The 21934-nt window shown below is 39.0% G+C and overlaps 1 protein-coding gene across 1 annotated transcript; it reads right to left on the bottom strand.

Moving 5' to 3' along the window:
- Window positions 1–297: 297 nt before the first annotated feature.
- rhcga (Rh family, C glycoprotein a) lies at window positions 298–6303 on the bottom strand. The gene is made up of 11 exons (XM_042061775.1): window positions 5969–6303; window positions 5246–5438; window positions 4527–4677; window positions 4059–4206; window positions 3724–3890; window positions 3357–3494; window positions 2665–2801; window positions 2271–2395; window positions 1726–1799; window positions 1371–1444; window positions 298–933 (listed from the first exon to the last, which is right to left on the bottom strand). The coding sequence occupies exons 1-11, from the start codon at window positions 6192–6194 to the stop codon at window positions 900–902; spliced, it is 1467 nt and encodes a 488-aa protein (XP_041917709.1). The 5' UTR covers window positions 6195–6303; the 3' UTR covers window positions 298–899.
- Window positions 6304–21934: the final 15631 nt, after the last annotated feature.

Genomic DNA, 21934 nt, shown 5'->3' with positions numbered 1-21934 from the left:
ATGTTTTGTTATTTTCTAAAATATGCTTTGCATTTACACAATTTCATTCACCATGATACTGAAAATGAAATATCCCTTAAGCATTTCCTAGTCTCCTAAATATACACTTATTTCATATAAACGCACTTACTGTGTTACTAGTTACTACTTAGCCTAGCCCTGACACTTCATCTGTATAGCACCTGTTGGGTTTCAATAGCAAATAGCCTACATTTTTAAATCGCTTCCATTTCTATTCTCATTTCCTCTATTTAAAGAGTGTGGGTAAATGTAGAAATGTCAGAAGGGAAGGCTTTCATTCACATTTTTAATCAATATACTTCATTATGAACACACAGTAGCACTCATTCACATTTTCACATTTAAATACATGTACATTTTCACAAACACAACAAAGGCATACTGTGTAGGCTACATTCACTGATATAAAAATGCATAGGATAAGATTGAAGATTAAAAATGGAAAATATCCTTAAAACGGTCGGAAAATTAATTATAGGACTAGGACAGTAAAAGTATAGCAATAACATACATAGTTAGGTACATCCGGGAATATGCTCTTATGGTAAAACTGCCGCTACCAGGCTACTCAGACGCGCCGCGCGGCTACGTGCGCCTGGGCATGACACCATGTGGGATATAGCCACAATATGGTGTATAGTCCTATAGCCACCTGAGTAGGCTACGATCGCGGTTGTTGGCACGACTAAACCAATTATTGGTTCCAGTGCCATTGTAACCATTAATTTAAAACACAAACGTTCATACAAGTTATTATCGGGATAAGACAAGGAAACGACGAGAGTTCTTGTTTGCATGTTTTGCTTTTCTCCATTCTTGGGGTTCAAGTTCAAGTTGGGATGTCGGTCCATGCCAGGGTCCTGGGGTTGGGAGTTTGTTTAACTTTGTTCCACGGAGAAATTGGACTCCGACCTGAAATACAAAAAGTGGAAATAATTAATGTGTGTGTGTGTGTGTAAAATCGAAAAGGTATACAGGTGTTGAGCCATAATATCACTTCCTCGTTGACAGGACATGAGTACAAATATGTTTAAGCCTACAGTTTTTTTCTGTAGTTTGCAGCGGAACATTTTCAAAACCCAAAGAAGTGTGGGTGTAGAGCGACACCCTGTGGTGTGTTCAAAACACATTTTACGCGGTTCAACGGAATGTCATTCATTAGCCTACATAAGTAGCCCATCGTTAATAGCCTAGTTTTAATACCGGTAGGTAACCCGTGTGCTGTCTTCTATCTGTCACTGAGGTAGGCTACTCCATCCATGTTTATTTTCTTTCTTCTAGGACTAGCCTAACTGTTAGTAACCTGATGTAGGCTACCCTAAGATATCATAGGCTGATTGTGGACTTACATGTCAGGGTTCTTGGTTAACATGTGGTTGTTGTACTCAAGAATAGGAGGGATGCTTTCTTCATCCTCGGGAAGCTGTAAAATAGATTGATTAGAATTCAAATGGATTTGATGAAACACCGATGAAAATGGCGTCTCTGAGTTGCCTATGACTTAGTAGATAATGTTGGAAATGATTGTACACAATAAATAGGAAAACTACTATCAGGGTAGATTACGTGCAAAGGCATGTTACTTTGTTAATCCTAAAAAAATCCCGTTCGGCCTATTACTTCAGTGAGTATTCTTGTATAATACCACCATCTAGCGGTTGAAATGCAAAAAGACAGCATTGTAATTCTGATCCAAGTTCTTACCTCCCAGTAAACTTCGTCATCATAACAGTTATCATCTGCAGGATCTCCCCAGATGGGAAGCCTCAGGATCGCACCTGTTGAAGAGAACAAAAAGACAGCGAGTTGAAGAAACATTTTCTTTTAGGCTTAAGGGGACTTCCTTCGTCTTGCTTTGGTAGACCTATTGTGTGCTCATTTTTTAGAGAAAACTTCTCTCAATTATTAATAATCAATGTCAATACTCCTGGTACTGGACATGTTCTTAGACTATGCATTCATTTCTGTGTGCTGTGCTAGGCAAAGGCTTTATAGCCAAAGAAAGCCGGCGAGTTTCACACTACTGGCTAGTTCACTTCCTTTTGAGTGTGTCAGAATAGGAGCAGTTTACCTGCACCTCATATTTAAGTTCCATTAATATTTATGTGTGCTTTAGCCAGGCTATGTGTGCTTAAAAACTGTTTTGATAACACTGACTGTCAATTATTTGACCTCAAGGACTTGCATAGTCAGTTGTTTGGGGTTGTTTGTTGTTTTCTACTTGAATGGTTATTCAGGTTTCCACTCACCTACAATGGCACCACCACCTATTCCAAAGACAATGGCAACACACAGGCCTGCTGCCTGGTGTCCACCCTGAGTGCCAACGGTTCTGTTCACAAAGGATCCCTCAAAGTCGAATGTGTTCACCAACCTATCATGTGAACGGGGCACAGAGAGAGGGAGGGAGGGAGGTGCAAGAAAGCAGAATTGAGAAAGAAAGAAAAGAAACACAGGCAGACAGAAAGAGAGACATTATTCATGATATGGAATTAGAATAATGGGAACTCATTCAGAATCTTCTATAGAGTTTTATACAGTCTGTAAATTCTCTACTGGAATTTTGACAAATATTGCTAGACGTGCATCAGTTAAAGCTTTTTTAAAAGTTGTAGTTATGATAAGAGAGTGGTTGACACGTACCCCTCATGACCATAGACATCTTCCGTGGCTGCAGCAGCAGTGATTGCTCCCACCACACCCCCGATCACGCCAGGCATGGCGTGCAGGTTGTGCACTCCACATGTGTCCTGGATCTTTAGGGTCTTCTCCATGAAAGGCTGAGAGGGGAAAATCCACTTTTATTTCTTTACATTCATATATGAACATTGGATGTTAAAAATACACACCACTAAATTAACATCCATGTCTATTAAACATATTTGCATAATTGTATAAATTAGAAAAATATCCATATGCATGTATTTGTTATGCATCATCAGGTATGTTATTAATGACTTTATTTGCATTTGAGTTTTTCTTGGTTTTCGGTTTAGTGTAGACAGCCCGGGGAAACTTGCTTGGCCAGAGTATGGTAACATGCCATTTGGATTTGACTGTGGGATATGGCCAGCCCGTATTTACCTAACAAAGACCTATTTGTTATTGCACTATCAATAACAGTTTCCCCTCCCTCCCTTTTGTGGACTAGATCAGTATGCGTTTGAAATCAGATCCCTGAAACTCTACCCTAGACTGAAAATGACCCAGACTTGCATAGCTTGTTTTTTTCCATAAAGTAAGATTTTAGGGTAATCACTGTTACGGAATGCCACACAGGTCTGATTCCTCATTCCTCTGAGTGTTAGTGGTGATGGGCAGCTGAAAGCACTCACAGACAGCACCAGATAGCCCAACGTGGAGAGGATCCCACAGCAGAAACCCACGATCAGAGAGCCGTAGGGCTGGATCATAAACTCCGCAGCTGTCCCCATGGCAACGCCCCCGGCAAGGGTGGCATTCTGGATGTGCACCTGAGAGAGAGAGAGAGAGAGAGAGAATTATGACTCATGATAAGGTATGAGTTATTAAATCATAATTAAAAGCAATGTCTGTCAACTGGTTTACTTTACAGTAGCTTCTACAATACTGTCCAGCACTATTCTGTTAGTCATATCAATTAAATGAACACATGCAAATGGACAGGTGAATAGAACAGGGCAGGGGATTGAGTGGTGGTGGTGGTGGTGGTGACGACATTACCATGTCCAGCTTTCCTCGTTTGGCAGAGAGGCTGGAGATGGCGTACGTGGTGAGCACGGTGGAGGCCAGGCCCAGGTAGGTGTTGATGGCTGCCCTGTGCTGTCCGTCTCCGTGGTCAGTGATGGCCGAGTTGAAACTGGGCCAGAACATCCACAGGAACAGTGTGCCTGAGCGGAGAGAAGACATTGTTTAAATCAAGACCATTTCATGAAGAGCCATTTTGCCCTTTTTATTATTTATTCCTATGTATGCCATACAAAGGTCATTGAGGGACCTCTTTGGATTCCAATGGAAATGAGCCTGTGGCCATATAACCGCTAGTGATCTTCACTCACCGATCATGGCGAAGACGTCGGAGTGGTAGACAGAGCCATTCAGGCGCTTGCTCTGGTGGAGGTTTGGTCGATAGAGGACCCATGAGATCGCTAGACCGTAGTAGCCGCCGAAGGTGTGGATGACCATGGAGCCGCCAGCATCCTTGGCCTGTGAAGAAAACATTTTTTTTTTTTTTTTTTTTTTTATTTGTTGATGTTCCTGTTAACGATCAACTGAAGTAAGCATTTCTGTGTGTTTATGTAAGTTTCACGTTTCAAAAGGACACTAGAGATTTCAATGGTTTAGAGACAACTTGGTAACTTGCCCTGTTTGGGTGACTTTTGACTTTGACTGATTAAGTTTTTAAGCATAGGGATATTCTTTGAACCGTCACATCAGGGGTGTGGCAGCAGTGTTTGACTGATCAAATGTTAGATGCCGTGTCACATAGTTCAAGGCTTGTACAACAGTCTGTCCAGTAAACTTACATGAATGAGGTCCAGGATGATGTACTCCTCCACAGCAAAGAGGGTGACCCCAAACAACGTGAGAACCATTAGCTGGACTGGACTGACTTTACCCAGACAGGCCCCATAGGCAATTAAGCAGCCAGCTACACAGAAGTCTGCATTAATTAAGCTAATGCAGAGAAAGAGAAGACAGGAAAATCAGGTCTAAGTACAGATGTGCACACAGAAGAGACATGGATGTCTAAGAAAACCAGTTGAACCAGTTCTTCATGTGATAGCTCTTGGCATGAGCTTGTCACGAATAGTTTGACAGTTGGGAAATTGCTACTTGGAAGATGGAGTTATGAAAGCCTTCCAGACAGATCACAAGACTTGTTTAGGATCACTCTGCGAAACACAAAGGATTCTTTTCTAAATAACTGATAGCTCCATTTCACAGTACATTCCTTCATGGTATGATTTATGCTACACAATAGCAGACTGATTGTCACATTGATGGACAATGATAGCGTCTGTATCACCCTGAGGTCCGAGTGCCCATGGAGACCCGAGTTTGAATCCGACCCGTGCTCATTTCCTGATCCCATCCCATGTTTCTTTCCTACTCGCTTCCTGTCACTCTTTGCTGTTCTATGTAAATTCTGAATCAAGGCAAAAGCCCAAAAAACATCCTTAAAAAAGAAAGTCCAGCTACAGTCATGACCAGGGTCGAAAGGTGCCGTGGTGCTGTCCCTTACCTTTCGACGCCGATGGTGATCTTGCCAGTGTTCGGGTCCAGTGAGTGGAACCAGCCCTGCATCAGCAGGGCCCACTGGATGCCAAAGGAGGCGATGAGGAAGTTGAAGCCCACTCCGCCGAAGCTGTAGCGCTTCAGGAACGTCATGAGGAAGCCAAATCCCACAAAGATCATTACGTGCACATCCTGGAAGCCTGGGAGAACGGGAGGGAGGGACACAGAACAGGAGGGCTTAATGCAGGTTTATCATTCAAGTAAAGCTGTTCACACAGTGGCTTGGTTCATACTGCACCCAAAATTGCTGTGGTGGTTGACGGAAAGTGCACTATTAGAGCATCTGTTCGGTTCAGTCAGAGAGATGAAAGAACAATAATGTGGACTTTCAAGAATTTGTTGAATAGCACTCAAGTACATGGAGATATATAACCATCCTGACAGCCTAAACAACTATTTTAGGTTAAGTACCCAAGTGTCAGGTCCGCTTGACACATCACAATAAGATGTCATGGAGAGTGGCATGTTATAGCACTGCAATGCTGAGATCAAATTGGCAATATTATCAAAACAAGCAAGTATTTCACTTATGATCTGCAAAAAGTAAATCTGATGTGAACCTTTTCCTCATCGCCTAAGTGTCATTTATCTCTCAGCCTATTAGGAAATACTACTGAATATACTACTAACTACACTATGGCAAAATAATATGACATTAGTCTGAACTTACTTGGGTATCTGAAGTAGAAGTCGTTCTCTATATCACTGGAAATGTTATGTTCCCTTCTGAAATCTACCCAATGGGTGTCCGACTCCTCATCGTAGCGGATGAAGACTCCAAAGAGGATAATCATGGCAATCTGCCAGACAAAGCACACAGCTGGTAGACTGATCCGGACGTTGGTGTTCTTCGGTCGGCACCAATAGTCCTTACAGCCCTGAGCACAATTCCCCATGGTTCCCCTTGGCCTGGGAGCACAGTGATGCTGGAGATGGTTTCTTTTCCTCTGGGGGGTTGGCTGAACTTGATGGATGCTTGAAAGCCACCTGGAATCACAGTGCACACTAGGCTGTGGAGCTCTGCTTTATAGCGCGCGGTGGAGGTGTGTCGGGACCCACAGGCCTCACTGGCCACGCTCCTGACCCGCCTTTTGGGAGGGAGACAGAGAGAGAGAGGGCGGGAAGGGGAGAGAGAGAGGATGCATGTGGTAGATAGTAAAAAAAAAAAAACCACAAACTGGTTTTTGGTAGTGATGCACAATCAACCTGTTTTTGTGTTTTATCAGAGATGGGACGACCAGCTTCAGAAAGTAAAAGTCCATGTTGGGTCTGCCTGTGGACCTACAACAGGTGATTTCACTGATTCATCTACCTGGCAGCCACTCTCCACTCAATCAATATCATCTCACTCTCCACTCAATCAATATCATCGCTCTCAATCCCCAGCCTATTAGTCCTCCTCACCTGTTCGTGGTTTTGAGCTCGTTAATCCACCTTTAAAAGCCTGCTCCAGTCCCCAGTCTTTGTCTGACCTCGTCGCTACCGGACATATGGACTCTGTAGTGTGTGATTACCTATACATTGTTGTTGTGAACTCCATCGGCTTTCTCCAGTTTGAGCTAAGTTCTTTAATCTTCTGAGCTTTGGACTTCTGTGTTTGGTTATCAGTTTTGCCTAGAATTCTCCTGAGTTTTTGATGTCCCTGGATTTTTGGACACTGCTTGTTTTGCCTTTTGCCCTGTAATCTTCTGTTTTTTTGTGCCCTTCTGGATTTTGATACTTCTGTGTTTTGAGCTACCTTTTCAAATTAAAACCCGCCTGTTGATGTCAGTCTGTGTCAAGAGTCTGAGTCTGTGACCGGTTGGAACACGTGGTAGGATTTCATTTTTCTGAAGCCGGGTTTCCCATCACTGTTTTATTCCCATGCAGCACAAGAAAAATGATTAAAAAATGGGTACCTCCAGATAGTTATGGGGGGGAAAAGTACTGTGAAAATAAATACATATAGATGTATGTGTTAAAAATAACAATGAAGGCCCCAGCCGAGGCCCTGCACCGTACGCCAGCGACCTGGGATCAATTCCCGCCCCGTGGTCCTTTCCGGCTCCCACCCTGATACTCTCTCCCACTCGCTTCCTGTCATTCTCCACTGTCCTATCAAATTAAAGGCATAAAAAGCCCCAAAAAAACAACAATGGAAGGACAAGAAGCCCAGGCCCCAGAATGAGCATTTTTTTTTTTTGTTTTTATTACTTTAAACCTCTTGCCTTGTCTTATCCTTTTCTGGACTCAATTAAAACTCTGTTTCAGATCTAGTTATTGAAACTTGGCCATTAACACTCAGTGGCCATAATGTTAGCCATGCATGATGCAATGTCAAGATCCATCAGCTTTCACTTAGCTGAGGTCTGGCAAGTGGCAAGGAACCTACAGTGTATGCACCAATGTGACTTCCTGAGATTCAGATTAAAATTCAGCTGCAAAATACTGAATTATACTGTCATTCAGGTAATAAATTGCAGTCATAAACTATTAAGTAATCTTGGTGAAAGTCAGTGTCATAGGGTATTTATTCAAGACAACCAGTGTTATGTAACTTAATTGTTCATGTACCTGGCAGTCAATTTTAGAGATTTAGATTTTAGGATACAGATTAGTGTCTGTATATGTATCCTAAAACTAGAACATTAAGAAGTACCAGAACTAGAACCAATATTCTACAGTATAATGTCAGTCAAATTATATATTAAGACACATGATTGTTCCCATTTAGTCTTAAATCGTGGATATGTTTATGTCTCACGACTCGCAAACTGATTATTATTATTTATTCATATTAATATGATATTAAAATGCCATTAAACCTTTAAGCAACTGTCCTATGTGGCGCCATAGTTTAGATTAATAGTTTAGATTAATAGGCTTAAATGTATATCAGATCAGACTGAACCGTGATCGCACATTGTTATCTGTACAGTACATACCAGATGTTATCAGATTTTGAAGATGAATTGTGGGTGTGTGGAAATACACTGTTACATAACTCAAGTCATTGTTTATTCGGAAGAAGAGATACCCGCAAGTTCAGTTTGAATATTGCAATTTTAGAAGCACTGAGTGGCACCAGTCTTTAAGATGGGAAAACAGTTCTGAAGTGGATTTACTGCCCTCTCAGGGTTAGGGTCATATGAACATTTATGAAAGCAACCATTTGACATACAATTTAATAATAGGCCCTTTCCACTACAGGAAAGTCGGGGGTTGCATAGTGCCTACATCATGCCTACGCTGCAGAAACTGTCCTTTTACAAAAACTATTAGGGGGGTGAAAAGGGTGAAAAGTTTCTCCTGTAGGGTGGCTATGTTTTGGATCCAAGTCTCTCTGTTTCACATTTACAGTCTTTGTTTTGTCAATTGGAAACAAACAAGCTGGCTTGGACACATTGAAGTACATCATTTCGACCAATCAATTTGATGCGATTAAGTTTCATCTTAATTAGCTGTTGAGCTCAGATATCAACTCTCACAGATTACACCATAATCGTAAAATGTGTTAGCCAGTAAGTTGTAACTTTAACCTTCATAGGATTACACAGAATTGATCTGTGACATGTCCCAAATGTGATATGTAGCCCATGTCCACCAACGATTCTAGAACAGAGCTCTGTTTTAGAATCTTTGATGTCCACCATTCTGGCTGCACCACGTTTCAAAAGCTCCTAACCTTTTACTGACCTCTCCATCAGGAGAGGTCACAAATGTTAACAAGACAAGACAAACACAACTCATGTGATTTGCAGAAGACACTGATGAGCCACTTGAGAGCTCTCATGTGACAGACCTCATGTACCTGTAAGGTGTGCAGAGGAGATGCTTATCGCTGCAAAGCCACATTGCTGTCATGCCACAGATCACATGCTGCTGCACAAGGTGCCTCCCAGCAAGTCTTATAACAGCCTATCAATCAAGTCAGAGGATAGCGTAACATATAGAGTTATGAAATACTGTTATGCTACAAGGTCAGCACCATTTCATTTTTCCTGTTTCTACTTTCATACTCTCAAATGCATGTTCTGTGAAGCTGTGTCTTCCAAAGGTCCGAGGCTGAGTTAAAGCATATGCGTGTCCCTTGAGGCTTTGTGGCTTGAGGTTTAAGGCAATAAAGAATTAAACTCAATGTGAAATGGATTAGTTGCATTACCACACCCTATATAGCTGAATGAGGATCACCATGTATTGTTGTTTCTTTGGACAAAAGGCTTTGAAAGTGAGTTTACATACGGCGTATGTAGAATTGTATGTCTGAAATGCATCCTGGTATGTACACATAAATAGGTCTGTATGATTAATTTGTAGGCCTATGTACACTGATTTGTGCTGTATGTCCTGGCAGCAGTTTTTATGCTCTTGTGACAATGGGTACTTAGTAACAAAAAGGAAAGGATTGGTGACCGTAGTAAAAGAAAATGGAACGAAAACATCATAGTTGTATACGAAAGTTTGGCAACTCTGTGCAAGTGACATATTTTGTTGAGTTTTAAAGTGAAAAGTCATATTTATATAACCCTGCCCTCTCAACAACAACACACACAGGAAGTGCTGTACATGTGCTTAGTATGGATGGCAGAGCAGACTCCTGGATTAAACTCTGCAATGCCGTACATCATTTCCCCCTGTTGTTTGTATTTGAAATCAACTTTTCAATAAATGTTAGTGTGCAGTTGTTTTTCATAACAAAAAGTTAACAAAAAGAACACAAACCAATATTCATGTAAAAACAGAGGAATTGTGTAATGTGAAATGTGGCCCACTCGGTGTGATTTCCACAGTATTCCGTATTCACACCAATGATTTTTGAGCTCTTTTGATTTTTAAATGTTGGTCTACTATATTAAGCATTTAAATATTCTCAGAACTGACTTAAAAGTAACGAAAATCAGTCCAGATTAATCAAAATCTATTTTGAAATATCCCTTTTAAATTTTGAATGGAAATAGAATGGATTCCACATCCTCATTAACCCCTATAACCACACAAATATTGTACAAATTGGCCAAACAGTTTTTGAAATATTGTCATATAGGAGATGATGATTATGCTAATCATGTAAAAGAAGCAATTTGCCCAAACATGTGCAAGTTAGCATCCGTACGTTTCTATATGCTGGGTGCTGGGGACCCGTACTATACATTTCCAACATAAAACTGGTGTACTCAACATTTCCGGGTCCACAGTGGGGCTCTCTGGGCTGTCAAGTAGACTATCATGATACACCAGCCTTTGAATGAAATACCAGCACCAAACTGACAACATGTTTGTATGGGGACAATTAGATAAAACACATTTCTATTGTTTTTTCTATTTATTTTCAAAACACTAAACATACTCTATAAAGGAGCATGAAAACACTTTGCAAATGTATCATATGTCCTATCTGTTTATTTAATTGATCCCTTCATCAGCACACTGACTATGTGGATTAAGTGGACAGTGTGTGAGAGCAACAGCTTTTCTCTGCCTGTGAGACATGCCATAAATCTGCAAACACTGCCGGGTTACATCTCATAGCCTAAATACTGTCAGAGTACTTAAAAAGTCAACTTGTCAAGTGATACAATACAAACTAACCACCGAACCTATTGAGAGCCACAGAATGTGGGCGTATAGCAACGCAATAAAAACTTCAAACTCAACACTGATTACGGAGAATATAGAATGAAGCCTCTGAGAATACCTACGCATATACCCAGAATGCTTGACATTGCTTTATGGTGATAAACGGGGCGACTTTTTGAGCAGGGCAACCACATAATCGGTTTAATGTGTTCCAATTGGATGATCATGTTAATTTGCCTACTAATGATTAACCCTTAAACAGGCAACGTGCACTAGGAGATACATACTTTTTAACTTCCTGTGGGGGGCATTTCTAAAAACAAATTCCAAATCAAGTTATGATTGATCAAAAGTCCTGTCTGTTATCAGTCTCTAGGTCACATGACTTGGTTCAGGTCGTTTGTCATTATGTAGTTAGCTTGGTCAGAAATCAAAATGGCCGACAGTGGTAGCGAACATGCTAACCAAGTGGTGAGTAATTACATATAAATCATAGTTATTTTCAATAAATCAATCATATTAACTCATATAACTGATTATGACTTGTCTAAATATATTGATAAAGAAAAAAAAGCCTAACTGTGTTTGTGGAGTTAGTTTAGTAACTTTGAAATGTATGTATCCCCCAAGATACGTTGCTAGATTAGGGCAGGGGTCCCCAACCTTTTATGTACCATGGACCGGTTTGATTCCCATTTTTTTTTCACGGACCGGTGGGGGGGGGGGGGGGGGGGGGGGTTCAATGTTCCATATGTGTTGTGCATGCAGTTATGTAGGCCTATGAACAGTGAAGGTAACGAACTGTGAAAAACGTGAACTTGAAGAAGTTAAAATAGAACAATATGAACTATGAATATTGAACAACTTGAAGCTACATCTATCAAGTGTGAACATGTTTAACAAAATATGGGAACAAAACATGGGAACTAAACGTGCATTACGAATATAATCAGTGGGAGCCCTGTGCTTGTTTCCCTGCAACAAGAAGGTTCCATCTGGGGGTGATGGAAGATAGTGACACCCTCAGTGTGTTTGAAATGTCCAGTCGATTGTGCAATTTGATCTTAGTTGCAGTCATTGCCGAAAACCCGGCCTCGCATATATAGACCTACGTGATGGGAAATGGTAGCAACGTTTTCAGCGCTTTTACGGCTATCTCGGGATATTCTGCTTTGGTTTTGATCCAAAAACCCGCCAGAGAGGTTTCCTCATACACACTCTTAAGACCACCGTCATTTGCAATTTCGATCAATTGCTCTTCCTCCTGCGCTGACAAGTTAGGACTATTCGGGATATTGACAAATGGGTTGCGGACCCACTCATTGGTTTGCCGTGGATCTTTGGAGGATGGGAAGTAACGCTCAAACTCATTTGAAAGCGCAACAAGGTGATCGCGCACCAGCTGCGAGAGAAAGGGCCCTGCCTCAGTCTCTCCCAAAACCCCCACGACTGTTTGGAACATATCAAATACACCCCGGTCCACTCATCGTCCCCACAAATCAAGCTTGGCTTTAAATGCAGCGACTTTATCTGCCAGTTTAAAGACAGTCGTCATTCTCCCCTGGAATGACAGGTTGAGGTCATTAAGCAACCCAACTATGTCGTAAGCGAGTTTTGACACCCAGTCCTCATCACTAAAATGTGCAGCTAACGGTGACTTTTTTTCTGTAAGAAATCTCTGCAGCTAGCCTAGAAATCTAGACGCGCCCCTAGCGGCAGCAAATTGTATTTGCTGCCAGGGCTAGTCTAGCAACTCTCTGGCCAGTGACCTGCTAAAGATGCTTGTTTTTTGTTGCTCATTCTAGCAGTTTAGCTAACTTCGTGTGACACTATACCGTTCGCCAAGAACTGATCAAGTGAAGTGAGCTGACCTGAGGCTGCGCAGCGCTGAAGGCAATATGTAAAGTGTTGAAGGCGGGACAGACAGACGTAAGAAAATAGACCTTGCAAAATGCAAACATGCGTGCAATCAAACAACTGCATATAGGCCTATGTCATGTAAAAACGTGACATTATTGCGAATTAAATTGAGTTTAGTTTGCATGCATTTTTTTTAAACTCATGTCGTAGGCTACGGCCCGGTTAGGAATGTCCCTGGATTAGGGTATACAATTTGGTCAATGGGTATTCTGTGTAGTATTGAAAATTGAATTTCAAACAGGAAGATATGCTAATATACACTGCAAAAAGAGATGTTATCATGTATGTACATTATGACAGTATAACCATATATTGCCCCTCAGGGTATCACAGTTAACTCATTTTATGGCAACATAAAAATGAATAGAATAGCGAGAGAATGAGTGGGATAGAGGAGATCCCTGAACACTCTTCAGACATAGACACTAGTGATGAAGATGAGGATAATCAGGCAGAATTGAGATCCCTGAACACTCTTCAGACATAGACACTAGTGATGAAGATGAGGATAATCAGGCAGAATTGAGAGATACAAATAGAGACTGTGAATAGTTCTGCAGAGGAGGAGGAAGAAGAGATGATGGAACAAATGCCTAAAAAAGCTAAGGAATTTAGGTGACAGTGCTTAAATTGAGGGGCATTTGACCATATTTACTGAAGTAGGCAGGCCAACCAGCTTATCCAATGAGCAGTCCCTTATAGAACTCAACAGTCACCACCCACCTCCCTAAAGGGTCAGGTACTGGATGTAAGTTCCCCATTAATTTCTCAATTTGAAAAAAAAATGTCTGGAAAATCTGTATATTTAAATATATATAAGTATATATAAATCTGTTTTAGGCCTTGCCTTATGCTGACCAGCTATGGTGTGAATCATGATGGTGCAACATTTAATTTTGTGAAAAACAAAAACTAATAGAAAAACAACAAAAATGGTTGTATACATTTCATTTCTAATCAAAGGAACTATTAATCCCATTAGCTATTGCGAATTATACATTTTCCAATGTTTGCCAACCTAATGATACATTTAAAAAGTAGTGTGTTAAACTAAGACAAGATGACTTCCACAGTTTACATTTTAAGCCATTTCCACTTTCAAGATAAGCAAAACAGTTTTCACTGTATGGCCACACATAGACCTGTGAAGTTCTATATGAGCATAAACAATCGCTTAATCATGCCAGAGCTGATTTTAACCATAGACTGTATAAAATAGGTTTTAAGTCTACCTTGGATGGTTACGATTTTATGATTTATAATCCAGTTCTCAAAGGAGAATGTGAATTAGATTGTTACTTCTGGAACCTGAGTGGGCTGTGACTGTTAAGGTCTTGGTATGGATGGCTCCCTGCAAATTTCCCTTGTTATACATATAGCATAACACTGTTTGAGTGTGTACAGGCTTTATTTTGCTGCCATTTTGGTAAATCAAAAAGAAAAGCCAGATGAATGTACACAAATACTGACAAATTGCCAAGTTATCTCATTTAATAACTTTTTGTGTACTTTTAAGTTTAAGCAACTGTCAACAGCAAAAGGCTGTAAATTCAGAACATCCGATGAGATGTCATCTCCATACTATATAGTAGAATTTGATAAAAAAAAATATGAAATCCATTTTAAAAATAGTATTTATGACATAAAAGGTCAAGGAAAGCAACAATTTATGAGTTATATCAAAGTCAAAGTCAAAGTCTGCTTTATTGTCAGTTTCTTCACGTCAAGACATACAAAGAGATCGAAATTACATTTCCCACTATCCCCCGGTGGAGACAAGACATATTTTACCAATTAGGTCCACAGACAAACATTCAAGTAAACAATATAAAAAGTAGAAATAAGAAGGCACATACAATGAAGAAATAAGAGCAGCAAAATTTGGGTTGAAATTGTGCAATTGTGCATACAGTAGACAGTCAATATAATAGTGCAAAAGTCAGGCCAATAAATGGCTGAGGTAGTTCTGTTTCACCTAAGTATGCAAGTGGCATAGTGGTGCAAGTTATGTAAGAGCAGCAGAAGTGTGTTCAGAAGTGTTTTCAGGACAACAGGACAACAACAACAAGTTGCAAAGTGTGCAAGTGTACAAGTGGAGTAGTGCAAGTGGAGTAGTGCAAGGCAGCCATTGTGGGTCCAAAGTCCAGGATGTTATGTAGCTGAGGGTGGAGGGGGGAGAGAGTTCAGCATCCTAACAGCCTGGTGTATGAAGCTGTTGGTGAGTCTGGTGGTGCGGGAGCGCAGGCTTCTGTACCTCTTCCCAGAGGGCAGTAGATCAAACAAATTGTGAGCGGGGTGACTTGCATCACTCACAATTGTGGTCGCCTTGCGGGTGAGGTGGGAGGTGTAAATGTCCTTCAGGGAGGGGAGTGAAGCACCAATAATCCAATATGTATCAAATGAGAAATGGAAAAGTTTACCATTTTGATTATTTTTATACCTTAATAGGGCAACATATCCTAGGAGATACAACTCATAAAATCCAAAATATCCAACATTTTTCAAAAATGAGTGTGGAAATGTAATGAGACAGAATGTAACTGTCAGGGTTGCAGTATGGAGAGCTGGACCAAGGCGCAGGGCAAGTTGAGAACGAGGCACACTTAAACCAGGAATCTTTAATGCAAATGCACACTACAACCACGAAACAACATCAATGACCAACAGGGGACTGAGGGAGACCGAGGGTTTAAATACACAGGGGTTAAACAAGGCTAACAAGGCACAAGTGGACAAGAAACAAGAGACAGGTGAACACAGGGCTGGAAATTATAATTAAACTAGCAGACTAATAATGAGGAACAGGTGAGGGGCGGAGACACAGGGAACTGAGACATGGCAAGACAAACAAAGGAGCACATGGCTGACAGGAACTAAAACACAGGGACAGGAAGTAAACACAGGAGCACATGGCACAGGAGGTAAACAAAGGAGGGACAGGGAACACGGGATCGTTACAGTAACATAAAATGATTTTTTACTACTATTTTTTCACTCTTGCCTGTTATTAAAGTTCTCAAGAAAAATAAGTTGCCCATATCAAAGGGAACGTGTCAGAACAACAATACTCAGGAATATTGCCCAGCAACATGGCTCAGAAAGGTGCCTTGTGTGTCATCAGCTTTGGAGGACACATACACATCACAGTCAGTTGTTCCAAAGTTTTACCAAAACAGGCAAACTTGTAAGTGTGGGTGAACAAGTAACCATGGGGTTGAGTGAGTGGGTTGGGTTAAGAGAGGGAGTGTATTGTGTGTGTGAGGGGTGTACGTTTGCATATGGAGCATAGGGTCATGTCCACTCCATACCAAAATTTTGTAACAACAAATTTGTCACTATAGCAAACTCATTTGTATTATTTTTGATGTGAAGTCGTTCATTCAAACGTGTCCTCATAAAGTGGTCATATCGAGGAAAACCAGTTTATGTCCCTAAAGGCAAAATAAAGCAAACATAGACATAAAATTATCAGGTTGCAGAAGAAATCAAGCATAGACAATTAGTCCAATAAAAACAGTACAATTAAATATGCAGGTATTCATTTTCAGACCCCACGTCCATTGGAATGGACATGACATATTTTTGGGTCTAGACCAATGAAAATCTGTGATTTCACCATTTTAATTATGCTTTGTAACTGATTGGATCCTGATGACCCAATCAGAATGCAGTTAGGGCCTGTAACTTGATCTGAGAGCACTTCAGACATCAGACAAGACAAGCATGGCTCTGAAGCTAGATAGGAACAGGAGTAAACACATTTTTCCCCTCATAAATATGAATTTATGTTTATGATAGCCTAACCAATTTGCACTCCTCAGTATAATTCTAACCATTGCAGGTGATGATATTTGAAGTTAGTTTGAATATATTTCATAACAGTGTAGTACAGGATTTTTTCAAAGTTTAATGTCCATCCCAATGGACATCAGGTGTTGGGTGATGTTAGCCAACACTCATTTAGGCACTCACCAGGCAATGTTCTGACATATCCTCAAGACCCAAGCTATAATTTTGAATGCATTTTTTATTTATTTCAGCTATTTTGGATGAATGTGCACTCATTTTACTAAAATGTGTCGTCATTTTTATTAAATCGTGCTCTCATTTTATTAGATTGTGCACTGAATTCAGTCAAATGTGTGCTCGGTTTACTAAATAGTGTGTCCATTTTGTTAAATGGTGGGCTCATTTAGTCAAATTGTGCTATTTTTTTGTACAATGAGTGCACATTTTAGTACAATGAGTGCACTATTTACTAAAAAGAGTGATTTAGTAGACGAGCACACTGTAGTAAAACGAGTGCACAATTTAGGGTGCGTTCGTAAATTCAATCTGACACTGAAAATAGAATAGCTCTCTGAAGTTCAAAAACTAGTTTATTACATTTTCAAAGTCAAAGTCAAAGTCAAAGTCTGCTTTATTGTCAATTTCTTCACATGTCAAGACATACAAAGAGATCGAAATTACGTTTCCCACTATCCCACGGTGGAGACAAGACATATTTTACCAATTAGGTCCACAGACAAACATAACATTCAAGTAAACCATATAAAAAGTAATTAAGAAGGCACATACAAATTTTACATAACATTTCAATATATTGTGTGCACGTTTTACTAAATTGTGCGTATGTTTACTAAATTTAGTAAAACGAGTGCACTATTTAGTATAACAAGCGCATGATTTAGCAATATGTGCACACAATTTAGTAAAATGAGCATACGTTTTCTGGATATATACCAAAAAATATCTTGCAATGACTGCTCTAGGGTTCCGTACTAACCATATTACAATCTATTCTTGTTAGTATAACAGTACCCAGAGTACGCTCTGGATGCTCTGAGAGTGACACTTTGAATAAACGAACGATAATTCCACCCACGGTCCAATTTACGAACGGTTAAAAGTTTTAGAGTTGGCTCAGAGCACTTGGAGTGGCAATTTACAAACGCACTCTTAGTAAAATAAGTGCATAATTCAGTAAAACGAGCGTATATTATCTTGATATACAAAAACAATCTTGCAATGACATCTCCTGGGGGGTGTCATTGCAAGATTTTCTATGTATTGAGAAAACATACACTCGTTTTACTAAATCATGTGCTTGCTTTACTAAATTGTGCACACATTTTTGTGTATTGTGCGCTCGTTTAACTACAGTACATAGTGTGTTCATTTTACTAAATCGTGCTCTCGTTTTATTAAAAAGTACACTTATTTTACTAAATTGTGTGCTCTTTTTCCAAAAATTAAAATGAGAATGTGATGAAATAAAATGAGTGCAATTTAGCAAATGAGCCCACAATGTAGTAAAATAAACACACTGTTTAGTAAAACAAGCACACGATTTACAAAATTGAGCGCACAATTTAGTAAAATGAGCACACACACTTTAGTAAAGCACATTCCCTCCATATACACAAGCAAATATGTTGCAAACATACCCCCGGTGTTCCGAATTGGAACATGTAATTAAAAAACTCAATTTAACAGTTCAGTTCACAAGACTGTGTGAAAACAAAATGCAAAATGCAAAAAACAACGCAAACTGTGTGTGTATATTGAAAACTGCTAAACATTTTGTACTAGCACCACAGGTATTGTGTGGACGCAATCTGGCACATTAGTTAATGTGCATGTTTTGACCTGCTCATAGACATATAAAAACATTTAGACACATGCAAACATCCAGTTCCAAATGTTTAAGTCATATGTGATTATTACTTTCAATACTATATGTAAAAAAACATAGTGTTTTTTCCCTAAGTCCTCATGTCATTTTACACCTATTTAGTCGAGGCGTCCATTGTAATGGACATTAAAAAACAGTAATAAAGACATGATTCATCAAATAATTATTTTTTCCCCTTTATTTCTACATTGGAGAGGAGTAAAAATCAGCTGCATAATTTTTTTTTTGCTCAACAGAAAAAAATCAGGTCTGACAAAACAAATAAAACATTTAGACATACAGCATGTACAGCATAGAACTAATATAACTAGAAAAGCATTTCCTGAAGGAAATACAGTGCATGAAAATGCAAAAATATGATGTAAAATATCATACAGAGTAAAAACAAACTATATTGGTTGCTAGGTAGATGAGGTTTAATATAGTTGGAATGACTGAACAGTTAAATAAGTGGATAGTTTAAATGGTTAAATTATTTAGGTAGATAGTTGACGATAACTGACACTTGGAATGGCTCTAATGTTTGCTAGCAGTTATGCTAACTATATTAACAAAGATAATAATGCTAACCAAGTTACTATGCTAACTAGCATGCTAACAATGTTAAAATGCTAAGTATGCTAACCATGTGACTTAGCTAACTTAGTTAATCATTTTTAGCAGTTATGCTAACTATGCTAACTAACATGCTAACAATGTTAACCATGTTACTTAGCTGACTTAGCTCATCATTTTAAGCAGTTTTGCTAAAAATGCTAACTAACATGCTAACATGCTAGCATGCTAACCATGTGACTTAGCTAACTTAGCTAATCATTTTTAGCAGTTTTTCTAAAAATGCTAACTAGCATGCTAACATGCTAGCATGCTAACTATGCTAACCATGTGACTTAGCTAACTTAGCTAATAATTTTAAGCAGTTTTGTTAAAAATGCTAACTAGCATGCTAACATGTTAGCATGCTAACTATGCTAACCATGTGACTTAGCTAACTTAGCTAATCATTTTAAGCAGTTTTGCTAAAAATGCTAACTAGCATGCTAACATGCTAGCATGCTAACTATGCTAACCATGTTACTTAGCTAACTTAGCTAACTAGCTACAGTGGGTAGGAGTCATAGTTGATGACAAGTAACAGTTACAATGGCTGAACAGTTAAAAAGTTCAGTAGTTTAAAGGGTTAAATTGTTTAACAGTGAAATATTGTAGTGAGGACTTTTATTTTGAAACAGTTTTTGGCAGAGGAAGCAGTTGAACAGGATGTGTAGTCTTAATAGGGCCAGTTTGTATGCTTAAAGCCTGAGACTGGCAGTTGGTCCAGGTGGCCCGAACACCTGCCATAGGATTCTAATTGCTTAACGGCTCTATTGTGATGTCATCAGCCCATGTTAAGTCTATGGGGAAATTTTGACTAGTTTTTAATTAATAGTTTAAAAAGTATAAAAGTTACAAAGCTGAAAAATACATAGCACCCATGTCCCAAGTAAGACCTACGTAACATAGTTTGAATGAAGTTTCTACGTTAAACGGTTGAAGCTGCATTAAATGCGTTAGAAGAAGAATAAGAACTAGAAAAGCATTTCCTGAAGGAAATACAGTGCATGAAAATGCAAAAATATGATGTAAAATATCATACAGAGTAAAAACAAACTATATTGGTTGCTAAGTAGATGAGGTTTAATATAGTTGGAATGACTGAACAGTTAAATAGGTGGATAGTTTAAATGGTTAAATTATTTAGGTAGATAGTTGACGATAACTGACAGTTGGAATGGCTCTAATGTTTGCTAGCAGTTATGATAACTATATTAACAAAGATAATAATGTTAACCAAGTTACTATGCTAACTAGCATGCTAACAATGTTAAAATGCTAAGTATGCTAACCATGTGACTTAACTAACTTAGCTAATTATTTTTAGCAGTTATGCTAACTAGCATGCTAACATGCTAATTATGCTAACTATGCTAACCATGTGACTTAGCTAATCATTTTAAGGAATTTTGCTAAAAATGCTAACTAGCATGCTAACATGCCAACTATGTGACTTAGCTAACTTAGCTAATCATTTTTAGCAGTTTTGCTAAAAATGCTAACTAGCATGTTAGCATGCTAACATGCTAGCATGCTAACTGTGCTAACCATGTGACTTAGCTAACTTAGCTAATCATTTTTAGCAGTTTTGCTAAAAATGCTAACTAGCATGCTAACATGCTAGCATGCTAACTATGCTAAGCATGTGACTTAGCTAACTTAGCTAATCATTTTTAGCAGTTTTGCTAAAAATGCTAACTAGCATGCTAACATGCTAGCATGCTAACTATGCTAACCATGTTACTTAGCTAACATAGCTAACTAGCTACAGTGGGTTGGAGTCATAGTTGATGACAAGTAACAGTTACAATGGCTGAACAGTTAAAAAGTTCAGTAGTTTAAAGGGTTAAATTGTTTAACAGTAAAATATTGTAGTGAGGACTTTTATTTTGAAACAGATTTTGGCAGAGGAAGCAGTTGAACAGGATGTGTAGTCTTAATAGGGCCAGTTTGTATGCTTAAAGCCTGAGACTGGCAGTTGGTCCAGGTGGCCCGAACACCTGCCATAGGATTCTAATTGCTGTGATGTCATAAAGGCCCAATGTTAAGTCAATGGGGAAATTTTGAGTAGTTTTTAATTAATAGTTTAAAAAGTATAAAAGTTACAAAGCTGAAAAATACATAGCACCCATGTCCTAAGTAAGACCTACGTAACATAGTTTGAATGAAGTTTCTACGTTAAACGGTTGAAGCTGCATTAAGTGCGTTAGAAGAAGAAGAAGAATAAGAACTAGAAAAGCATTTCCTGAAGGAAATACAGTGCATGAAAATGCAAAAAATATGATGTAAAATATCATACAGAGTAAAAACAAACTATATTGGTTGCTAGGTAGATGAGGTTTAATATAGTTGGAATGACTCAACAGTTAAATAGGTGGATAGTTTAAATGGTTAAATTATTTAGGTAGATAGTTGACGATAACTGACACTTGGAATGGCTCTAATGTTTGCTAGCAGTTATGCTAACTATGTTAACAAAGATAATAATGTTTACCAAGTTACTATGCTAACTAGCATGCTAACAATGTTAAAATGCTAAGTATGTTAACCATGTTACTTAGCTGACTTAGCTCATCATTTTAAGCAGTTTTGCTAAAACTGCTAACTAGCATGCTAACATGCTAGCATGCTAACCATGTGACTTAGCTAACTTAGCTAATCATTTTAAGCAGTTTTGCTAAAAATGTTAACTAGCATGCTAACATGTTAGCATGCTAACTATGCTAACCATGTGACTTAGCTAACTTAGCTAATCATTTTAAGCAGTTTTGCTAAAAATGCTAACTAGCATGCTAACATGCTAGCATGCTAACCATGTGACTTAGCTAACTTAACTAATCATTTTAAGCAGTTTTGCTAAAAATGCTAACT

The sequence above is a fragment of the Alosa sapidissima genome, chromosome 14 (genome assembly GCF_018492685.1).
Source record: "Alosa sapidissima isolate fAloSap1 chromosome 14, fAloSap1.pri, whole genome shotgun sequence".
NCBI lineage: Eukaryota > Metazoa > Chordata > Actinopteri > Clupeiformes > Clupeidae > Alosa > Alosa sapidissima.
The sequence above is the reverse complement of the archived record's forward strand: the minus strand, read 5'-3'. Positions and strand labels throughout refer to the sequence as shown.